The following is a 15,850-nucleotide window of genomic DNA, read 5'->3' on the forward strand; positions in this document are numbered from 1 at the left end:
TGAGAGAAGAGGAGATAGAGAAACAAACTCTCACGTGTGCCCCAACTGGGATCCACCTGGTGACCCCCGTCTGGGGCTGATTGCCAGTGAGCTAATTTTAGTGTCCAAGGCGAGGCTCCATGGAGCCATTCTCAGTGTCCAGGGTTGATGCGCTTGAATAAATCGAGCCAAGGCTGCGGGAAGGGGGTGGGGAGCAGATGATCGCTTCTCCTGTGGGCCCTGCCTGGGAATTGAACTTGGGACATCCACATGCCAGGCTGATGCTCTTCCACTGAACCAACCAGCCAGGGCATGATTTACATTTTTTAAAGGTGATGCTGGACAATAAATTATAAGAGGGGAAGAGTATAGTATTAACAGAGAGGCAGGAGGCATTGTTGTAGTCCAGTGTAGAGGTGATGGAGTTGTCCTCTAGGGTTGTGTTGGGAGTGGGGGGTGTAATAGTTCCAGGTTTGGGAATGTATTACTGAAAGTGGAAGTCAGGAAGGACTAGTGATGGATTGAATGAGGTGTGTGAGGGAAGGAGAGGAATTAGGGATGGCTGTAGAATTTGGGCAGGAGCCACTGAGCAAGTGATGCTGCCATGTACTACAGTGGGGGGACTTGGGAGCTGGGGGTGGTAGAGAACCGGGAGCTCTGTTCGGCTATCATGACTGTGAGATACCTGTCAGACCTCCAGGGAGATAAGGAGAGTGATGGGCAGTTGGATATGGCACTGGGGTTCTGGGGAAGGCTGGGAGCTGCAGAAGTGTGAGAGCTGTCTGCATACAGGTGGGGTCCGAGGCTCTGAGACAAGGTCATTTAAAAAGGGAAGGCAGAGCAGAAGGCCAAGGGCTGGGTCTGGGGCTTCTCAATACATTGAATGCTCAGCTTAAGATAAATTCCTTTTTTTCAGCAGACTCTTATTTCAAAGCCCAGTGTGTAAAAATGAAAATGAGGATGTAAAAGCGAAAAGGAGGATTTGGGGGATCTGGACCCCTACCACCAATTTCCCTTCTTCTCTATTGGCCCCTAAGGGAGGGTGGAGGTACAGTTGGTCTAGCATTTTTAGTAAATACTAGTTCTCCAGACTTGCTCTTGTATTTTCTAAAAGTCTTTGGCTGTCATTATATTGTGAATGAAAAAATAGAGAAGGAGGCCCTGGCCGGTTGCTCAGCGGTAGAGCGTCGGCCTGGCGTGCGGGGGACCCGGGTTCGATTCCCGGCCAGGGCACATAGGAGAAGCGCCCATTTGCTTCTCTATCCCCCCCCTCCCTTCCTCTCTGTCTCTCTCTTCCCCTCCCGCAGCCAAGGCTCCATTGGAGCAAAGATGGCCCGGGCGCTGGAGATGGCTCCTTGGCCTCTGCCCCAGGTGCTAGAGTGGCTCTGGTCTCGGCAGAGCGACGCCCCGGAGGGGCAGAGCATCGCCCCCTGGTGGGCAGAGCGTCACCCCTGGTGGGCGTGCCGGGTGGATCCCGGTCAGGCGCATGTGGGAGTCTGTCTGACTGTCTCTCCCTGTTTCCAGCTTCAGAAAATACAAAAAAAAAAAAAAAGAAAAAGAAAAAAAAAAAAAGAAAAAATAGAGAAGGCAAGTGAATAACTATAGCACGTCGTTGGGAGAAGGCTTTGATTCTTCTCTGAGTTCATGCCTCTCACCTCTATGTGCTGTTGCATTCTGTACTGAAAATATTTCAAGGGATCCAGACTTGCGTGTGTCTGGGCACAATGATGCATCTGTTTCCTGGGTGTGGAATGAGCTCTTCATACTTGTGGGGCCTGGTTAAAAGATGGGTAATCTTGTGTGAAGAACTCTGTTCTTATTCCTCAGGGGCGGGAGCCACGCTGACACCCGCTCTGTTTAATCAGCTGTGGATGGCTCAGACCTCTCACCTGGTGTACTGCAGTGTCCTGATGCTGTACTGTCCTCTCCCAGATTATGTTTCCCCAACACATGCCTTAGAATGTAATTTCTTTTCAGAAATGTCAAGTGTTTAGCACTGGCTCTAACAAACTCATGTGTATTTCCAGGAAAAATGTACGCGTGCCAGTACTGTGATGCTGTGTTTGCCCAGTCCATTGAGCTGTCCCGCCATGTGAGGACCCACACGGGCGACAAGCCATATGTCTGCAGAGACTGTGGCAAGGGCTTCCGGCAAGCCAATGGCCTCTCCATCCATCTGCACACCTTTCACAGTATGTACCGAGACTGTGGCTGTCGGGCATTCAGCACAGACCTGGCCCTGAGAAGGGATATGACAATCGTAACAGAATTGTCACTGTACCAGAGCTGGGCCCCATTCAGTGCCTTCCTTTTCCCTGTTCTCCTGTAAAACCCAGAGTCCCTCATTTCTCTTGCAGGAGGAATCCCATTTTAACATGTCACTGAGTGACACCTGTTTCTCTGTGCAGGCTGTCTCCCTGTCTTCCTGTTCAGCCCTCCCAGCCTGTGTGGCCGACAGAAACTAATTGTGTTTGAAGGAGGGAGCCCCTGTCATAGACAGGCGCGCAGAGCAGCGGGCTGTTCGCGTTAGTCCACGGAACGCTGCTTTCTGCCCCGTCCCTCTCCACTCTCGTCTCAGAGTCCTGCCCGCCTTGCCCCCTGGGAGCAACCCGGACACTTTGAGTTCACATTTACCTTCATAAGTGGTCCCTGGCCATGCTCCCTTTAAAGCCTTCTGCCAACCTTCTCTCTCAAATGCCATTGTATTCACTCAGTTAGTGAGGTCTGCCCATCTTTCTCCCCTTCTGCTAGAGCTGATACAGACAAAACCACTCGTGTATTAAACACACACAGGGAGAGGAAGTGATGCCGCTACAGCATCAGGAAGTCGCTGTGAGGCGCTCGGCGGCCACATTGTGCATAGCTGCTCTTGCAAGGGGTGCAGTCAGCACAGCTCACAGGGGGTCCCTGAAATCACATGGGCCTGCACTTGAATCTGGATCCTGCCATTTACTTTTTGAGACCATAAACAAATCTCTTTACCTTTCTAAGTTTCTTGGGTCCCTTCTGTACACTAAAGAAAATAATCATACTAGCGCCTTAAATTGTGAGAATGCAGTGAGCGATCACATGTAAAGTGTGAAGCTCTATTCCTGGCACACAAACAACGCTCAGTAAGTGCCAGAAGTATTATTGGTGATGAGAGCAACCCTCTCAAGTGCTGTTTGTCCCCACCAAAGCCGGTGTTTCTGGGTGCCATGCACCCTACATACCCTCCGTCCCTGCCCCCATCCCTGCCCCTGTTCCCACACACCAGCTTCTAGCTGTCCGCAGACAGCGCCTCCCAGACCCGTGCTTCACGCCACACACTCGAGTCTGTCGCCAGCCAGCCAGCAGACAGCTCAGCCAAAGCTTCTGTGTGCCCGGCATGTGGCTGTGGATGTGGGCAGTGCGGGGGGAGTAGGAGGTGCCCCCTCCCACAAAGAGTTTACCAGACTGTCCAGAATACCCAGTGGCAGTGGACTTGCAGTGAGCGAGCCTGGCTTGGGTCCAGCGCCACGATTTTGATGTCCTCAACATCTTTAAATGATCTTCTGCTTTAGTCTCCTTTCCTGGTAGCATTACATGGGAGTCGGACGGTGGCAGGCACCCATTTTCACAGTGGAAGTGGAGAGGACCTAAATCTTGAGCCGTGCGGCAGAGGATGTCATTGGCAGCGGGCTCGGCATCCAGGTCCCTCGCTTTGTTCCCTACCTGTTTCATAAGACCACACCATTGCTATGGAGAAATGCTTCAAAGTGTCTTAAAAGATAATGTAAAACCCGGATTTCGAGAGCTCGTGTCCACAGGGAAACTTGTTAGTGATACCGAGTGCTGCTATGTGTCAGAATTCATGAATTAATCTGGATCAGTGCACACAGATGTGCTGGGGGCTGCACCTTTCTTGTGGACAAAGGATTTTATTATTAAAACATTTTGCTTTCTGTTGTTTTCAGAAAAAGACTGACGTTTCTGCCATAGGGGTGGCAGGTGCATTCTTCACCCGCTAGTTCTGACTGCCAAGCTCCCGCGGCAGCGCTAGCATGCCAATTAAGCATGTAGCTCAGAGCATGGCCTTGGGAACGCAAGCTGGGATTGTCACCTACTTCAGCCATTTCCTGCTTGTGCCACTGGGCACTCTCGAAGCCTTGACTTTCCTCATCTATAAAATAGGATTGATAAGAGGAGCTCCTCGCAGGGTTATTGGAAGGGTTAGTGTGAAAGGCACTGAGAACATGCCTGATGCCACGTGGCGCCCGTTAAACATTACCTATGAAAGTGTTTTTATCATTGAGTCTCAAGTGAGGAGCAAGGCAGTATTCCCCCCGTCGTTCATATGACTGACAGCCGAGGAAATGGCAAAGCTCTGGGAGGGTGTGGGACTCTGTAGAGAATTAGAAAACAGGAATGCCCACCGCAAGCAGGGGAAGAGCAAGAACCTCACACCCTGGACAGCAGGAAAATGGAATTTAATAAGAAGAAAACTGAGAAATTGAGGTGAACTGCTCAATGCTGCAGACAGAGGTGGTTAATCCACGAGCCTCAGAGGAATCCATCTCCCAGGGGAAGTAGGGGATAGTCAGGTGGTTGCTATACTGACTTCTGGTCCTTGCACTCTGTGACCTTGCATGACCTCTAGAAACAGCCCTGTGTCTGGAGCTGTGTATAACCGCCCACACCTCACTGCTGCCTGTGGTGTTTTTTTCTCTGCGCCTTCCTCTCGTGGCTGTCCCTCATGGAACCAGACATAGAAGACCCCTATGACTGCAAGAAATGCAGGATGAGCTTCCCCACTCTGCAGGATCACCGCAAGCACATCCACGAGGTGCACTCCAAGGAGTACCACCCGTGCCCCACGTGTGGGAAGATCTTCAGTGCCCCTTCCATGCTGGAGCGGCACATGGTGACCCACGTGGGAGGGAAGCCCTTCAGCTGCGGGATCTGCAACAAGGCTTACCAGGTGACCTCAGCTTCCCCCGGGAGCTCTTCCCGTCCCTGAACTACTCTCCCTTTGGTCTCCTTGATTCCTATTTTGGCTTATGGGGCATATCTTGTCTCCAGATATGATGATTCGGCTGGTTTTCATAAAGACACAGCTTGTAATAATTCTCTCAGGTGTCTGGTCAGAGCAACGCACTGGGGAGCTCTAATTGGAGCGAGGTTCTCACCCTTCTGAACTGAATGCTGCTTCCCCTGGGTGCTCACATTCTTTAGAACCTATTGCCCCATGTGTCAAGGGACATGAGAGTGGCAGTAGGGTGTGTAACACTGCCTAGAATTATCTTGTTTAGCACAATTATTTTTTTTAACTCCCAGGGAAGGGCTCTGCTTTTTTACTTTACAATTTGGTATGTAATTAAAGTGAAACCCCACATAGAACTAAAAGAACTCACATCTGCGAGATACTCGAAGACCACAGAGAAGAAGCGTCCTTGCTGGCATCCGTAAGATCTGGGTTACGGAGAGAAGCACGGCAGCTGATTTCAACCAAAACAGAGTTCGCTTTGCACCCAGCCATGTGCTGTGACCGTAGAGTTACAGAGCTGAGTGAGGCCTGGGCTTGGGCTCTAGGAAGCCATGGGATGGTAGGGAGAGTGTCCAGTGCTGCCCTGAGCCCGGGAAGGAGGGGACGCTTGCTTGCACAGTAGGGACAGGGGGCCCTGCTCCACCAGGTGTCTCCCCTGCACGCTGCCCTCGGGCAGCTGTGAGATGCAGCTCGGTGGTGAAGAACAGGTGCCAGGGTTTGGATCCCGCTCCTGCTATTGACTAACCTGTGGCCCAGGGTAAGTCCTTAACCCGCTGTGCCTCAGCCTCGCCTCACGGGAAGAGTCCAGCCCCTCCCTCACAGGCTGTGGTGGGGAGTGAGTTTCTCAGCTGAGCCCTGTCCCGTAGTGGCCTCTCAGGAAATACCCACGTGCTTTGTTCCCACAAACACTAGCCTTTGCCATGTCAGCACTCGATGTGATAGGTAAGAGTGTTACTCTAGATCCATACACTTACCTGAGAACGTTTTTCTCTCTCACTTGAGGGCTTTATGAGCTCTCCAGTTTGCTGGGACATTCTAACACCTAACACTTGCCAAATTCCTTACAGCAATTATCTGGTTTGTGGTACCACAATCGGACCCACCACCCTGATGTGTTTGCTGCTCAGAACCATCGATCTTCTAAGTTCTCATCACTCCAGTGCAGTTCGTGTGACAAAACCTTTCCCAACACCATTGAACACAAGAAGCACATCAAAACAGAGCATGCAGGTGAGCTGGTGCCAGAGACGGAGTGTGAGCTGATGAGCGGGAACGCGGCGTCCTGGTTCTGCCCCAGGTCCCCACGTCCTGTGCTGGAGTGTGGTGTTCTGTGGCAGTCATCTTCATTCTGCCCCAGTGTGCCCGGAGGGTGTTCTCTGGTCCCCCAGTAACAGTAGCTTGAGGGGCAGTGGTTCTCAAACCCAGAGCCCCAGGGCAGTGTAAGCTCCTACCAGTCCGTGAGTGACAGTCACAGCACATTGCAAGGGGTCAGCTTTGGTGGCAGACAGGCCTGGGTGCAAATCCTGACTGTAGCACTGATCAGCTGCATGACCTTGGCAAGTGACTTCTCTTTTCTGAGCCTGTTTCCTTCTCTTCAGGATGGCTGTTATTAATACCTGCCTTGCAGGTGAATTTGGGGATAATCACAACAACCAGCAGTTATGAAGCATTTCCTATGTGCAAGGCTCTATACTGGGCACTGCACATGTGTTTTGTCATTTAACCCTCACAACACCCCTGTTCATCCAGGCATCGAGATCCAGACCCGGAGTCTTTACTGCTGGAGTGAGTGCACCCATACATCGTAGGGGTCAGGTTCCTGGCACTCAGTAGCTGCTTGCTAGGTGTTACTGGCACCCCGCACCCAACCCTGTGCTGTCCAGCCTGAGAGAGCCATCCTTTGGTTCTTCCCCGCCACTTCTTCCCTCGTGTGTTCACAGATATGAAGTTCCATGAGTGTGACCAGTGTAAGGAGCTCTTCCCCACACCAGCTTTGCTGCAGGTTCACGTCAAGTGCCAGCACTCAGGTGAGTGCCCTGGGGGTAGTGCTGAGCTGCACGGCCCGGTGGTGAGTCTCCTTTCCACTGTCCACGGCCGTGCAACTCAGGCCGAGTCGCTTCCCTGACTGTGCCTCACTCCTCATCTGTAAAACGAGACAGCGGCAGACCTGTCTCATCAGGTGACTAAGAATTGAGCATATTATAGACAGAAAACACACGGGGCCTGGCACCAGTGAGCATTTCCTGTGATTATCATTGTTAATGCTATAGCTCATCAAATCCAAAATGCCAGTTGTAAAATGTACCTTTTTTTTTGTGACAGAGACAGAGAGAGGGGCAGATAGGGACAGACAGGAAGGAAGATGAGAAGTATTAATTCTTTGTTTCAGCACCTTAGTTGTTCATTGATCGCTTTCTCATATGTGCCTTGACCCGGGGGTAAGGGGATAGAGCAGGGGTCTCAAACTCGCGGCCCACGGGCCGCATGCAGCCCGCCGAACAATTTTGTGCAGCCCGCAGACTAATCCACGAAGTTCAAAATATTTTGGATAAAATTAAGTAAGCCTAGGGGCCTACTTGTGTTTTTCATTTCTCTAGCATCCTAGCTAGATATTAGCTTAGTTAACAGCAGTTGTGATGCAAACTACAGTTTCTGGTCGTTTTGTGACACTGAGTAAACTGCATGTACGATTGTGCTTGTTGTACTGATTTTTTTTTGTTTTCAACTGCAGTGAGAAAAGTGTTGCATAACAGTTGCCTTTTGTAGACCTAGTGCGGCCCACCGAACAGCTGTGATCTTGCTCTGTGGCCCACATGCTGAGTTGAGTTTGAGACCCCTGGGATAGAGGCTTCAGCAGACTGAGTGACCCCTTGTTCAAGCCAGTGACCTTGGACTCAAGCTGGTGAGCCTTGCTCAAACCAGATGAGCCCACGCTCAAGCTGGCGACCTTGGAGTCTCGAACCTGGGTCCTCTGCATCCCAGTCCAATGCTCTATCCACTGCACTACCACCTAATCAGGCAAGATGCAACCTTTTTAAAGAACCATTAAGAAAGAAAAACAGCTGCCAATTAAACTATGTTTCCTGTCATTTAGAACTTACAGGTTATTCTAAGTGCTGTTTTGGACTTAACTTGACGTAGATCTTTATGCACTCTTGTGTGCATACATAAAAAGGAAGACAGGAGAAATAAGGTGAGAATCCAGGTTCTCAGAGTAGCTTTCAGCTCAGATTGTCGACGAGCCTGTCACTCCACACAGTGGAAACGCTGCCATTGAGAGCACTGGGCAGAGCACATAGTGAGGCCTCTGGCTTGGTCTGTTCAGCACCAGGTGAAACTGGTGTACTTCTGATCCTGCTTTGGGGATGTCCAGGTATTCATCTCATCTCCTGAACCTTTGGGTCCCTTTCAGTTAAAGGCGTGTACCACTCCTGTCTTAGGGATTTTCTGCCAAGCACTGACACACACTCTGCAGGTCTTGATGCTGCTGGACTTTGGACTTCGTCAGGTTCGGTGTTCTGCATGCACAGCCGTTGACAGGTCTGACTGCCACCAGCCCACAGCAGTTCTAAGATGCCATTGAATCCATTTCAGAGGTGTGGAATGTGCTTTCTAGAATTGATGAAGTATAGTGTCATCGGCATCATTATCTGCAGCTGAGTGAATAACGGGCGTCAGCAGAGGCGGATTGAGCTGTGGCGTCAGAAGTTTCAGGTCCCACAAAACGTGGATCTGCCTTGGAGCTGTGTTCCTTGTTGTTCCTTCCTCTCCCCTCTCCCCTCTCCTCACTCCCTGCTCTTGTTTCCCTCAGCTTTTCACCCCCAGCTCATCCCTCTGTCTCCCTGCTCCAGGGTCCCAGCCGTTCAGGTGCTTGTACTGTGCGGCCACCTTCCGCTTTCCGGGGGCCCTGCAGCACCACGTCACCACGGAGCACTTCAAGCAGTCAGAGAGCACCTTCCCCTGTGAGCTCTGTGGGGAGCTCTTCACCTCCCAGACCCAGCTGGAGGGTCACCTGGAATCTGACCACCCAAAGGTGGCGGGCAGTGAAACCCAAGTGGCAGCCTCGCAGATGGTGCAGGTAACTGGGGCTGTCAGACAGAGGGTGCTCATGTGGGGTTCCCAAGGCTTCTCTGGAGGGGTCTCTCTCAACACCCAGCCTTTCTCACGGGGCTCCCAGAGGGTTCTGTAAGCAGTATAGTCATCACCAAGAGGACCTGTAAGAGGCTCTCTGGGCCTCTTAGCAAACAGAACAGAAAACCCTAGTGTTCCGGTGGCCACATGTGAGGTGGCCCCTAAGTAGTGGGAACGCAGAACAAGAATTTCCAGAAGCGGAACTGCCTTGGCTTCTCTCCCTGTTCACACACACGCCCGCCTCCTGTGAAGCACTGGGCTGTGCTGAGGGTTGCGGGAAACCTCGGAGAAGGGCGGGTGGGCTCTCTGTTGGGAACACCTTCAGCTGAAACACTGCTAGCTCCGGGCAGGCGCAGCTAACGTGCGGACATGTTGGGCCTCTTGCCTTTACCGGGGTAGAAAGCCGCCTATCCTAGTGCGTCAGGGCTGAGCTTGCTCCAGCCCCTCTCTGTGTCCCCGGTCTTTTATTGTTCTTCCCGTTGCCCCAGAGAGGGCGGGCAGAAAGGGAGAGCAGCTCCGTGTATGTACGGGCAGTAGTTGGTGGGTGGGCTGGAGGGGAACTGCAGGCACGTCCCCGCCAGCCTCCTGGAACAGTCATTTATAAACCGTGCTCCACGGCCTCCGGCACACTCTCTGCCATGTCAGCCAGAGCAGTTTCAGCGATTAGGATTCTTGGTAGGCTGTCCTTAGGGGAAAGAAAGATTCCATTGCTAAAAGAAAAAGAAAGAAAACACAGTTTGAAAACTACTCTCCTAGATGATTTCTGATTGAACATCACAGTTGGTCTCTTCGCTCCCAATAGCACAGAGACATGGCTGAACGTGGCTTCCCCACTTCTGCCAACTCATGTTTAGTGCCCTGATCCCCACTCCTGGCTAGTTCTCAAGAGCCAGGGTACCTGTTTGAACATATCAGGGAGCATCAAGCTGTCCTAGGCTCCACCGTTCCAACTCGAGGTTCCGGCAGGAACTGTACGTAGGCACAGACTGGCGCTCCTGAGATGGGAGGGTCCTCTTCAACAGCTGCAGGTCTGGAAGGGGTATGTGTGGCCTGCAGGTCTGGAAGGGGTATGTGTAGCTCGCTGTGGGCACTGCCCAGAGCTGCTGGCCTTGCCAGCTGGGGGAGCCACAGGGATGAGTTGACAGGAGTCACATTTCGTCCACCTGCTCTTCCTCCTGTAGCTATTAGCTCTGTAGCCATATAGCCACTGAGGAAGCCTCTTAGCCTGATCAAGGGCCCAGGATACCACTTGTGGCAACTCAAGGCTTCTGGTAAAACATTCCAGTTTTCATGGTTCTAGCATGAAACTAAGCACCTTCAGTAGCATTCCTTTTACACAGCACTTACCTCTGCAGCGTAATCCTCGAGACGGGAAAACCCAGTGTGAGAAACAGAACCTGCGTTCACTGGTGTGTAATCACAGAGCCCGGGCGCCCTGAGATGGCATACTGAGCTAAATTATAGCAATTTAGCTCACAGAGTTATTTAAATTGTTTGCCTGCCTTCTCTTTTGCATCGCTGGTGTGTTGGATTTGCCTCTTCCCATTAGGCACATATAATTGCTCTCCTCAGGTGAAAACATAAATATCATCATTACAGCATGAGACAAAAACCATGTAAATTCTGGGAGCTCGCTGTGGGCACTGCCCAGAGCGGCCTCTGGTCTTTCCCTTTCAGGTGATCCAGACCCCCGAGCCGGCGGCCTCAGCAGAGCAGGTGATCACTTTGGAGGAGACTCAGCTTGCTGGCTCGCAGGTGTTTGTGACGCTGCCAGATTCGCAGACATCTCAGACCAGTTCTGAGCTCGTGGCGGTGACTGTGGAGGATCTGCTGGATGGTACCGTGACCCTGATCTGTGGTGAGGCCAAGTGAGTGGCTGCTTTTCCAGTGAAGGAGTCTTGCATTTGCAGCGGAGAGCAAGCTCCACGGCTTGCCCTTTGCCCTCTGTCCCTGGCTGTCCTAAGTGATGAGTGTTTTAGCCTAGCACCGACCAAAATGGTCTCACTCGGAAAACAGACGGAAGAAATGTCATTGTTCTCCTAGAACCAAGAGTGAGTCATCAACACTGACACCCCTGTCCTCAGTAGCAGCAGGCCCACTTCCGCACAGGCCTGCCGTGGCCTCCGCAACACTGTCCATCCCTAAGTGGATATAGCTTCTGAAATAGAGTCTGAAGAGCCGTGGGGTAGGAGCGGGTGACCAGCCCACACAGTGGGCTACAGACGCTGTCCGTGCCTTCTGGTTGTTTAAAAATGAGAGAAGCACTCACAGACCAGACCCCCAGCCTTGAGCACACGTGGCCCCTTCCTCACTTCTCATCCTTCCAGCTTCTTGGGTCACCCAGAAGACCCCGTGGTGGTCATAGGACAGGTAGCAGCATGTTAACACAGGAAGGCCTCGTTTACATGTGCAGTTCCATAGCGTCAGGACAGTCAGCCCTTTCCAAAACGAAGACTTTGGATGTTTCTGCTGGACACGTTCGGTATGAGGCCATCCGGCTGCACAGACACTCTCCAGGGTTTTCCATGGTGTTCTGTACCTGACGCTGGTCCCTGCAGCCTTTCCACATCACCCTCATCCCCTTCCCTAATCAACAACTGCATCTTCTGCCCGACCTGGGGGCCTAGCCCTCCCTCCAGAACATGTAGGGCAGCTGAGGGCCCAGCACCAGGTGGAGGAGCCCCGTGACCGCCCAGCTGGGCCCCCTGCCCTGCCGCCTGGCCCCGCCCCGGCCCTGTCCACCTCCCTGCTGTTGGAGCTCTTCCAGGCTGTCACTGCTACTGCCGGTCAGTGATCCTTTGGGGTCTGAATCTCACAAAGCTTTTTTATCTTCAGTTCCTAACATATAATCTGATAATGAATGGTTTGGGGAACCCATTATGAAGTGCAATTAGATGGATGTAAGTGCCCGCCGTTCGCATGGAGTGACTAGCATTTGTCTTCCTTCCTTTCCTCAGCCAGAGGGTGAGGTCTGCTGGGGCAGTGTTTACACATAGGCGGGCTCCCTGCCTCGCATGGGGCCTGGCCCTGCAGGGGGTAGTGCCCAGTTTGCTCGCTCGGTGGCCCTCAAACTGCAGGCTGGCAGGAGACACCCCTTCTTTCCAAGCACAGTTCCCATCACCGGGCACTCAGGTAGAAAGGGTCGACCTTGGTCGTGGCAGGGACTTTCACTGCCACCACGAGCTGCTGCAAAGGCAGGGGTGGAGGCTCATGCGCTCCTGCTCCAGGTGTCCTCGCCTTGATATGCAAATCACTTGAGCGTGTCAGCTCAGGGGTCTTCATTCTGAAGTAAATGAAGTTTTCAAAGACAAGTTGGCCTCAAAAGCCAAAAACCAACCAGAAGATGGTGCTCAAACCTTTAAGACGTGGACCCCACGTGAAGCCCTCACTGCTTGTGCCAGCGCAGTCCCTGTCTCCTTCAGGATTTCAGTCCTGTGAGCTGCAGACCAGGAGAGCTCTTGATCTGCAGGTGGCGAGATGGCACCCACTCTTCCCTCGACAGCAAATAAAACCCGCTGACAGAGTGGAGTGACCTGTGCTCACAGGGCCTTGCGGACAAGCCCGGCAATGGACATGCAGCTCCTGGCGGGCCACAGGCGCTAGCTGGGAACTGCAGTGTCACCAAAACGTCTTCCAGCCCAGTCACAAATAATCTACTATGGGCCTGTAGGGGAACGTGATTTTTCTTTTTGAAAAGTCTTCTGAATAGAGAAAACTGTATGTTTTAAATGCAAGTTTCAGATCCTTCTAAGTTCCGAGAAACCCTTTCTGACGGCCAGATTGTGGCAGGACACGTGCTTTCTTCAGAATCACCAGACCAGCAAGCAAGTCACCGTGCTGGAGCAAACAGAGAAGTTGGACTCCTGCCCGTGGCACACTGGCCAGGAGGCACGAACCCTGTGCTCGCTGTGTTCAGGACAGAGGAGAGGTCTGTCCTGAATTTAACCTTTGCTCTAGGTAGACCTTTGCAAGAGACTGCATTGGCGGTGATTGCACAGTTACTCCCTAGAGACAGCCAAGTGTGAACTTTATGACAGATGTTTTCTAGCACTACTTGGCCATTTTATTCTTTTTTCCCCACTTCTGCCCAAGAGACCTACTGACTTGCTGCCACGGAGACATGGTTATTGTAGTCTCGGTCCACATCACCTGCTTCTTTCATGGGCGCTGCCCTGTGGGCTCTGGGCTGACCCGGGGCATTTGAGGTGTTATGAAGGAGTCTGTGGGCTCCCAGAGCTCATGAAACAGCTGGTGAGGAGGGAAAGGCAGGCAGATTCCAAGCTGGAGCCTAAGTCAATGGGAATGCTGGGAGTCACTTATGGAACAGGGCTTACTCAGCTCAGGTAAGTGAGATAGCACATAGGTGATGAAGAGCAAGGATTGCCATAGGAAGGTGTTTATGTACATGAGCAGAACCTGGGACAAAGGGGGCAGAGACAAAGGTGTTTACTCATTTATTTTATAAAGCCCACCTTTTCTGTCTCAGAAGCTTTGTATTTGGAAAATGGTGAGGCCAGGACTGCCACTGTCCACAGTGCGAATCCTCCATGATTCCAGGCCTCTGAGGAAGCATTCTGACTCTCCCCTCCTACTGACCATGGGACACACATCAGCCTCGGCCCTCAGGGAAGAGCTCTGATAGCGGCTGATGTCAAGTCTGACGGGGTGAATGGGGTGGCAAGGTCCCTGTTCTCTGCACCTGCTCTAAGCAGGAACACTCCCGGAATTGAGGAGATGAGGTGGGGCCTAAGAGTTTCTCTCTCACCTACGTAATGTCATCACAGGCTGATGACGTGTTAATGAGCTGGGAGGGTTGTGCCTTTAAATCTCATGTGCCTGACATCAGTGAATTGACTAAGGGATGAAAGTAACTGCTCATCTTACATTGAATGGTTCTTACAGGCAATACTTCTATTAAAGTGGGGCTAGGAAGTTGGACAGCGATGGGAAAAGCTGGTGGGTTTTAATCAGTCCTCCCAAAGGAAGAGTTTAGCAGCCCAGTCCTGCCCTGCTGGCCCCGTGTGTCCCGGGGACACTGGGAGGTCAGGAGAACAGGAGTGAAAGAAAGACTTGGGGCTGAAGGGAGTGTGAAGGCAAGTCAGCCGTTGCCTTGTTGCCGTGGAAAACCTTGGGGCTGCTAGGACTTGGGCCAAAAGCTCAGAAGCACAGTCAAAACTCAGAAACTTGCTACACCTACGACTGCCTGTAACAAAGAGAAGCTGCCAGTGCTTTGGGGTTGCCCTGTTGAGGAGAAAATGTATCCCCTGGGCTATTTTAATTTAGATCACTTCCAAATCCCAGAAATGTTACCGTTTCCCTCACCAGGGCCAGCCCCACCCACTACCACTGTGGGCAGGACAACCAGCATGTGATGCCGTGTAAATTGAATTATGAACCATTATTCGTGCTCGCCTTGCACTACTCTATACAAATAAAATACGTGCTTTGGAAAACATGGCACTTTGTGAGTTTCAAATGGACTGTGATATAGATGTTTTCTCTTAGGTCCTGGGCAGCTGTCAAACAGGCTGAATAAGGCCTGGTTTTCTGGGGGCTATTGTGTGCTGTCAGGTCACAGTAGCATGGGGGGTGCTCTCTTGTCCTGGGGAGCCCCATTTCCAAAGCCCTCTTTCCCGTGGGGCAGTGTTTTGGAGACATTTTGTGTCAGACCTGGGCACATCCCAGCTATGCCATTTCTGACTGTATGGCCTTGGATGGAATACTGACTGACCCTTTCTGAGCTCCCTCCTCCAACTGCCATCTATAAATGAGAGAAATTATCATATTTACCCCCCACAGATTTGTAGTGCAGACGAAAAGCCTGGGCTTAATTAATTTAGTGTTGAAAATTTTAGTAGTTATTAATAAAGCCCTTCACAGACAGATGAGCCGTTCCCTGCGGTTCCTGGACTGGGGAAAATGTTCATCCCCTCATGTTTGCGTGTGTCTTCTTCCAATCTCTGAATCCTTAGGGGTCCTTATAAACTCCCACCACTTCTCGTTCTCTCTCGGATCTCAGCTGCCCCCAAAGCATAAAGTGCTGAGCAGATAACTGTAAAATAAGCAGAAACCTTTTGTGGTGAACAGCTGAAAATGTCACGTTGCTGGCAGCAACAAGGAAACAAGGCAGACGCACAGGCTGTCCATGATTTCTGCAGTGAGAGTCCAGCCTGTGAGGAAGGGAGGGATCATATCCTGCAGCCCTCTAAACTCGGGCAGCGCCGGGGCTGGGGAAGGCAGGGTGGGTGGGGGCTCTGCTAACTTCCTCTGGGACAGTCCTGGAGTCGCCTGCCTGAATAGACTAGTCCAGAGCCCACAGGTCCTTATGAAAGCATGCCCCTCTGCCTAAGCAGTGTGTTTGGAGAGAGGCTGGCGCTGCCGTTTCTCAAGCAGTAATTCTGAGAGCGTCCAGGCAGCTGGGGGGATTGCGGCATGCAGCGGGGCTGGCCATGAAGGTGACCGTGCACAGGGCTGAGGCACTGCTGTGGGTCAGGTGTGATGGGGCGGAGGTGGGAAATGGGCCCAGTGACTTCCAGTGATCCAGTTATCTCAGATCTGGACCCGGGGCTTCCCACCCACCTCCAGCTAGACAATGACCTTGGGCAAGTTGTTCCTAACAGTGATGGTGAGAAAGAAAGTTAACGTTTATCAAATGCCTAGCCTAATATAGATGCTCTGTAAAGATGTCTGTTCGTGTTTCAGATACTTGACGAGAGTCATGAGGAAGAGGCAGAG

The 15,850-nt window shown here is 51.9% G+C and overlaps 1 protein-coding gene across 4 annotated transcripts in view; it reads left to right on the plus strand.

The window, feature by feature from the left end:
* Positions 1-14,255, plus strand: part of ZBTB40 (zinc finger and BTB domain containing 40) — a 65,703-nt gene extending 51,448 nt beyond the window's left edge. For all 4 annotated transcript variants that reach the window (XM_066375374.1, XM_066375373.1, XM_066375372.1 and 1 more), the window contains 6 exons: positions 2,007-2,171; positions 4,704-4,918; positions 6,052-6,214; positions 6,925-7,011; positions 8,836-9,062; positions 10,793-14,255. In XM_066375374.1, coding sequence (XP_066231471.1) covers positions 2,007-2,171; positions 4,704-4,918; positions 6,052-6,214; positions 6,925-7,011; positions 8,836-9,062; positions 10,793-10,987 — 1,052 coding nt within the window. In that variant the 3' untranslated portion in view covers positions 10,988-14,255. The remainder of the gene's footprint in view (positions 1-2,006; positions 2,172-4,703; positions 4,919-6,051; positions 6,215-6,924; positions 7,012-8,835; positions 9,063-10,792) is intronic.
* The last annotated feature ends 1,595 nt before the right edge of the window (positions 14,256-15,850 follow it).

This window comes from Saccopteryx leptura, chromosome 3 (assembly GCF_036850995.1).
Source record: "Saccopteryx leptura isolate mSacLep1 chromosome 3, mSacLep1_pri_phased_curated, whole genome shotgun sequence".
In the NCBI taxonomy this organism is placed as follows: domain Eukaryota; kingdom Metazoa; phylum Chordata; class Mammalia; order Chiroptera; family Emballonuridae; genus Saccopteryx; species Saccopteryx leptura.